Below are 6,747 nucleotides of genomic sequence, written 5' to 3'. Positions count from 1 at the left end.
TTTGTGACTATCTTGGAAGAACGCTGGGGTCAACCTCCCCATTTCGACACAAAGAAATTTCTAACCAATCCTTCTCTTCTTCAAACTGAACTGGGTATCTTTGTGTTTTCTTTATTATACGTGTATGTTGCTTGTAGCTATCTTTCCGACTTGTCTGACTTGTAACTGATTTTCTGTTTTATTTGCAGAAGCAATGAAGAATAGTGAATCCATGAAAGCTTTTAAGAGGGCGCAGAGGGCGACTGCTTCCAGAAATGTTGCATCCAAGGCGGCTGGGGAGGGATCCTCCCAAGTGTGCGAGAAGCCATCAGTGCAGAGTTCCGCCGGGGTGAAGAAGGTGATCCCTACACCCCGAGTTCATTTGGTAGATTCTCACGTCACCTCTGCTGCTCCTTCTGTTGCTCCTCCCAATAAAAAACAAAAGACTGCTGAGCCCTTTGACCTCGATGCTCCTGATTTTAACGCTATTGAATTTGTGGATCAACAAATCGGTCCCTACGGTGCTCTCTCCATGGACGATGTGTCCATCCTCCATCACTTGGAGTTTATGGCCCGAAATCATGTGAAGATGGTGTATATGTCGGCTGCCATATATCAGACTGCTCAGAATCTCCCTCTCCACGCTATTAAGGCGTTTATGGAGGAGGCGAAACAAGAGTTTGATCGGATGAAGGAGTTAAAGGAGGAGCTTGAGACGAAGGTAGCCAAGCTGGAGAAGGACTTGAAGAATGAGGAGGCGAGTTCTCAGTCATTGGTGGTTTCTTTGAGGTTGGCTGAGGACGCAGTCCTGATGCACAAGGAGAGTTACCTTTCATCTTATCGGGAGGTGATGCGCCTGAGGGGGGAGCTTGACAGTGTTCGGGAAGATTATGCTGAGCTCCAAAGTCATCTCGTTGGCAGCGTGACTGCTGCTTATGAGAACTTGAGGGAGCAAGTTCAGGTCATTGCTTCCGAGGCCGACCTCACCCTTTTTAGCCTGGATAATATAGTCAGGGATGGCAAGATTGTCCCTGATGATGAGGGTGATGATGATGATGTTGTTGCTCCCCCTATGTCCTCTACCAAAGTGCCGACCTCTTCGGTTCCTCCTGCTGTGCCCGAATCGGATTGCCAGATCCTGAATCGGGAGGATGGAACTGTGGATGCTTTGCCGATCCAGACTCGCCCTCCTTCTCCTTGTCCTGATGCTGCTAAGAAGGCTCCTGACGCTTGCTGATCTCTTCTTGAAAATTTGTGTAGTTGGCCCGGCTTGTGGGCTCTTTTAGAACTTTTTTATTTATTTGCTGACGCTTCTTAGCAACTTTTTATGAGGAACAAAAAGTAGCTTGTTATCTCTTCGTGGTAGGTTTTGGTGGCCTTCCAGGCCTTATAACTTTATAGAGTAAAAGTAGTTGTTTGACTTGATATCTTTTTTGTTTTTCTATTGATGTTCAAAATCTTGCTGCTCGACCTCCTTGGATTACTTTGAGGCTGTGATTGTATAGATCCAACTTGTTTCTCAGTTTTCTGTATTTGTGACCGATTCCTTTGCGTTGGTCCCCTTCCAAGTTATTTTGGTAATCCTCTTTTTTGGACCTTTGTTAGGTCTCTTTCAGGGATTACTTTGATAACTTTTTCGATAGTAGGAGTCCGACTTGGTTATATCGGTCTCCTTTAAGTTATTTTTTGTAGTCCTCTTTCTTGGATCTTTGTCAGATCTCTTTTAGGGACTACTTTGATAACTTTTCAGTAGTAGGAGTCCGACTTGGTTATATCTGTCTCCTTTAAGTTATTTTTTTTTAGTCCTCTTTCTTGGATCTTTGTCAGATCTCTTTTAGGGACTACTTTGATAACTTTTCAGTAGTAGGAGTCCGACTTGGTTATATCTGTCTCCTTTAAGTTATTTTTTTTTAGTCCTCTTTCTTGGATCTTTGTCAGATATCTTTTAGGGACTACTTTGATAACTTTTCAGTAGTAGGAGTCCGACTTGGTTATATCGGTCTCCTTTGAGTTATTTTTTGTAGTTCTCTTTCTTGGATCTTTGTCAGATCTCTTTTAGGGACTACTTTGATAACTTTTCAGTAGTAGGAGTCCGACTTGGTTATATCGGTCTCCTTTAAGTTATTTTTTGTAGTCCTCTTTCTTGGATCTTTGTCAGATCTCTTTTAGGGACTACTTTGATAACTTTTCAGTAGTAGGAGTCCGACTTGGTTATATCGGTGTCCTTTAAGTTATTTTTTGTAGTCCTCTTTCTTGGATCTTTGTCAGATCTCTTTTAGGGACTACTTTGATAACTTTTCAGTAGTAGGAATCCGACTTGGTTATATCGGTCTCCTTTAAGTTATTTTTTGTAGTCCTCTTTCTTGGATCTTTGTCAGATCTCTTTCAGGGACTACTTTGATAACTTTTCGTTTTGGGCTGACTTTGTTATGTCGGGCCCTTCTAAGTTAAAGTAATCCTCTTTAATAAGGTTGGCCAGACCTCTTTCCAGGGTTTACTTATAACCTGGGTTGACTTGGTTTGACATCTTAACGTTCGACCAGTCTTTAAGTTATTATTTTAGCGATCCGTAAGACCTCGTCAGGTTCTTTTTTAGATCACTTTCGGTAACTTCTTACATTATTCTGTGTTCATCTTTGCTGATTTGTAGAAAGTGGTTGTCATCTCTAGATCGTCCTTTGGGTGAATCGCGTTTTCACCTTTATCGGACGGTTTGTCTTTATCGTGATCGTGCAGTGAAATTGTTTTTCACTTTCTGCCGATCTGTTGCTTTATAATTGGACGATGAATGCTTCAGATTAATGCGTCTTAAAATCTTTGTAGAATATCTAAAATTTATTTTATTTAAAGGAAAAGTGCAAATATATACATATGGGATTGTCTGAGTCTCAACTTGGTGCCTCATTAAAAAACCTTTTCAGGAAAAAGAGTGCATCCAATGATGAGATCTTTTATGTCTTCTAACTGTAATACCTTCTTAGGTTGCAGGCGTGCCATGACCTGGGAAGCTCTCGTCCATCGAGTTCAGACAGTCTATAGTAGCCCTTTCCAAGGACTTCTACAACTCGGTAAGGTCCTTTCTAGTTTGCTGCCAGCTTTCCTTCTCCTGGTCGAGTTGTTCCGATATCATTTCGGATTAGAATGACATCATTCTCTGAAAAGCTTCTCAGCACTACCTTTTGATTATATCTGGAAGCCATTCGGCGCTTTAGAGCTTCTTCCCTGATCCGAGCTCTTTCCTAGATTTTGGGTAGCAAGTCGAGTTCTTCTCTTTGAAGTTGGGAGTTTGCTTCCTCATTGTAGTGAACTACTCTAGGCGAGCCTTCTTCAATCTCTACTGGGATCATTGCCTCTATTCTGTATGCTAATCGGAAGGGAGATTCCTTCGTGGTGGAATGTGGCGTTGTTTGATATGCCCATAGGACCTGTGGAAGCTCTTCTGCCCAGGCTCCTTTTGCATCTTGTAATCTCCATTTTAATCCGGCCAGTATGACTTTGTTAGCGGCTTCGGCCTGTCCGTTGGCTTGTGGGTGTTCAACGGAGGTGTACTGGTGCTTTATATTCAAGTCGGCTACTAGTTTTCTGAAGCCTGCATCTGTGAATTGAGTGCCATTGTCTGTGGTTATTGAATATGGAACCCCGAACCTCGTGACAATGTTTCTATATAAGAATTTCCGGCTTCTTTGAGCGGTGGCATTGGCTAGGGGCTCTGCCTCGATCCACTTTGTAAAGTAATCTACCCCTACTATGAGGAATTTGACTTGTCCTGATCCCTGTGGGAAGGGGCCAAGAAGATCGAGTCCCCATTTTGCAAACGGCCAAGGCGAGGTCATGCTAATGAGCTCTTCTGGCGGAGCGATGTAAAAGTTGGCATGTTTCTGACATGGTGGACATGATTCTGTGACTTCTTTCTGTAGAGTTGGCCAATAAAATCCCGCCCGGAGTACTTTTTTGGCGAGAGCTCGTGCTCCGAGATGATTGCCACAAATGCCGCCGTGTATTTCTTCTAGCACTTCCTTTGTGTTGGAGGTCGGCACGCATTTTAGTAAAGGTATTGAGATTCCTCTTTTGTACAAGATGTTATTTATGATGGTGTAGTACTGTGCCTCCCTTTTTAACCTCTTTGCCTCCTTTTCTTCTGTGGGGAGCGTTCCTGTTTTGAGGTAGTTGGTTATGGGGGTCATCCATCTTTGGTCTTGACTTGTTATAGTCATGACTTTTTTCTCTTCCGAGATTGACGGGTTCTGCAACATTTCCTGGATAAGGCTTCTATTGTTGCCCCCTGGTTTGGTGTATTTTTGTCTCCATTGGATTCTGGGGTGTCTTTTAGTGGGGTGTCCGCATTTTTGTGCGGCGTTCTATTTTCTAGATCTGAATCGTGGTCGTTGTCACGGTTGTCCGCCATGGTGATGGGATGACTTCCAGGTTCCCCGGCAACGGCGCCAATGTTTCGAGGGTTACCTGAAACTGGAGGTCGATCTCGGTTGAGATCCTCTGTACGGATCGGTACCGACGTGTCCGGCTGGTAGGAGACGACCGGAGCTGTCGTGTCCGACTTGTTGGACTGGTTGTACTGCTGATCCTTCGTCACCGGAGGGTGGGGGGTACCTGCAAGAGACTCCGATGCTTAAGTTAGCATGGGTATTAAACAGGTGTTATGTAGAATCAGAGTATGAGTTATACCTGGGTGTTCCAGTGTATTTATAATGGTGAGATGTAACCTTTGGATAAGATAAGTTAGTTATCTTATCTTATCTTTATCTTTTAGGTTGAGGTCAGCGTATCTTCAACGGGACCACCCTTCTCTCTATAGGCCTGAACGACCTTTGGATTTGAGTCGTATTCCTTGAATTGGGCCCTTTTTGGGCTTTCCTGTCGATTTGGCCGAGTTCTTCATAAAGAAGTCGGTCCGCTTGACCTAAAGAGGTCGGTCGCTTTATCGTCGATCACCCCAGGTCAGATATCTCGACCCAGGGTATGAACAGGAGTGTTTCGAGGGTTACTTGAAACTGAAGGTCGATCTCAGACGAGATCTGCTGTTGTGGTTGGAGCTGTTGTATCCGACTTTCTGAGTCTTGAGATGTAATGTTCCGAGGGTTACCTGAAACTGAAGGTGGATCTCGGAGGAGATCTGCTATTATGGTCGGAGTTGTTGTGTCTGACTTGCTGAGTCTTGAGATGTTGCGGATCCTTGATCACCGGAGGGTGGTGGTACCTACAAGAGACTCCGATGCTTAAGTTAGTACGGGCTTTGAGCAGGTTTTTTTATGTAGAATCAGAGTATCAGTTATACCTGGGTTCTCTAGTGTATTTATAGTAGTGTAGAGTGACCTTCCTTTGAGATAAGTTAGTTATCTTATCTTATCTTTTGTGGGTGAGTCCCCTTATCTTTGGCCAGCCGCCTTTAGGTGGGCTGTGATCTTCTGCTTTTGGGCCTACTTGGGCCCTTATAGCAATTTGGCCGAGCTCTTTGGGAAGAGGTTGGTGTCGACCAACCTTTATAAGAGGTCGGTAGTTTTTGTCTTCATCTAACCCGGATCACCTAGCTCAACCCAGGGTATGAACAAGGAGTCAATTTGAATGGACCTTGGAATATGAACAAGCATTTCAAGATTTAAAGCATTTGTGGGCCAACCCTCTATACTCACCTGATCTATTACAGGATAAGAGCTTGTTCTCTATTTGGCAGTGGCAAGCCGAGCTATCGCCTCTGCCCTAATCCGAGAAGATAAGAACGGACAGCAACCCATATAATTTTTTAGCAAAGCTTTACAAGGAGCAGAGCTAAACTACCAAAACATAAAAAAGCTTGCGTACTCTCTTATCCTCACCTCCCAAAGGCTCCGACCTTACTTCCAAGCTCATAATATAAAGTTCCGAACTAATCAACCCGTGAAACACATTCTACAAAAAATGGACCTAGTAGGAAGAATGCTACAATGGGCTGTGGAACTATCCAAGTTTGATTTGAAATATGAAGCTCGGACAACAATCAAGTCACAATACCTCACTGACTTCATAGCTAAATACATTGAAAGTCAGGAAAGTCCAACAACTTGGAGCTTATACGTAGATGGATCATCCAATAAATCCGATAGTGGAGCAGGTGTTATCCTGGAAAGTGAGCAAGGAACTCGGATAGAACTCTTGCTAAGGTTCGAGTTTCCTGTTTCTAATAACCGAACAGAATATGAAGCCTTACTTGCTGGTTTGAAGCTGGCTAAAGAAGTGGGGGCAAAAAGGTTGATAGTGTTTAGTGAGTCCCAAGTGGTAACTTCACAAGTTAATGGCACTTATCAAGCCAAATATCCTAACATGAAGAAGTACCTAGACAAAGCATGGGAACAACTAGCACAGTTCTCTAAAAGAGAGATCCAACACATAACTTGGGAGTCAAATGCCTGAGCAGATGCTCTTTCCAAGCTAGCCAACACCAAGCTAGGGGGCAACAATCGAAGTCTCATCTAGGAAACTCTCCACAAACCATCAGTGTCAAAAGGACATGACAACTCAAATATAATGACCATATCCAAACAAAATTTAAGATAGATTACCCCCATAGTCAACTATCTTCAATTGATATCATTCTTGAAGATGAAAAAGAGGCTCGAAGACTTATAACCAAAGTACAAAATTATACCTTGGTCCACAAAATTCTATACAAAAGAGGGGTATCAACACCTATCCTAAAGTGTGTCCCGACCTCTAATATGAAGGAGGTCCTAGAGGAAGTACAAAATGGCATATGTGGAAACCACTTGGGAGCCC

At 43.4% G+C, this 6,747-nt stretch overlaps 1 protein-coding gene across 1 annotated transcript; it reads left to right on the top strand.

The window, feature by feature from the left end:
- Window positions 1–5,892: 5,892 nt before the first annotated feature.
- On the top strand, window positions 5,893–6,384 carry LOC140179241 (uncharacterized). The gene has a single exon (XM_072217914.1). The coding sequence runs from the start codon at window positions 5,893–5,895 to the stop codon at window positions 6,382–6,384; it is 492 nt and encodes a 163-aa protein (XP_072074015.1).
- Window positions 6,385–6,747: the final 363 nt, after the last annotated feature.

This window comes from Arachis hypogaea, chromosome 15 (genome assembly GCF_003086295.3).
Source record: "Arachis hypogaea cultivar Tifrunner chromosome 15, arahy.Tifrunner.gnm2.J5K5, whole genome shotgun sequence".
NCBI classification, from domain to species: domain Eukaryota; kingdom Viridiplantae; phylum Streptophyta; class Magnoliopsida; order Fabales; family Fabaceae; genus Arachis; species Arachis hypogaea.
Note: the sequence above shows the minus strand (reverse complement) of the source record. Positions and strands in the feature narration are given on the sequence as shown.

What these genes read in the sequence shown, in the direction of transcription:
- LOC140179241 (XM_072217914.1), top strand. Translation starts at nt 5,893, where the DNA reads ATGGACCTAGTAGGAAGAATGCTACAATGGGCTGTGGAACTATCCAAG.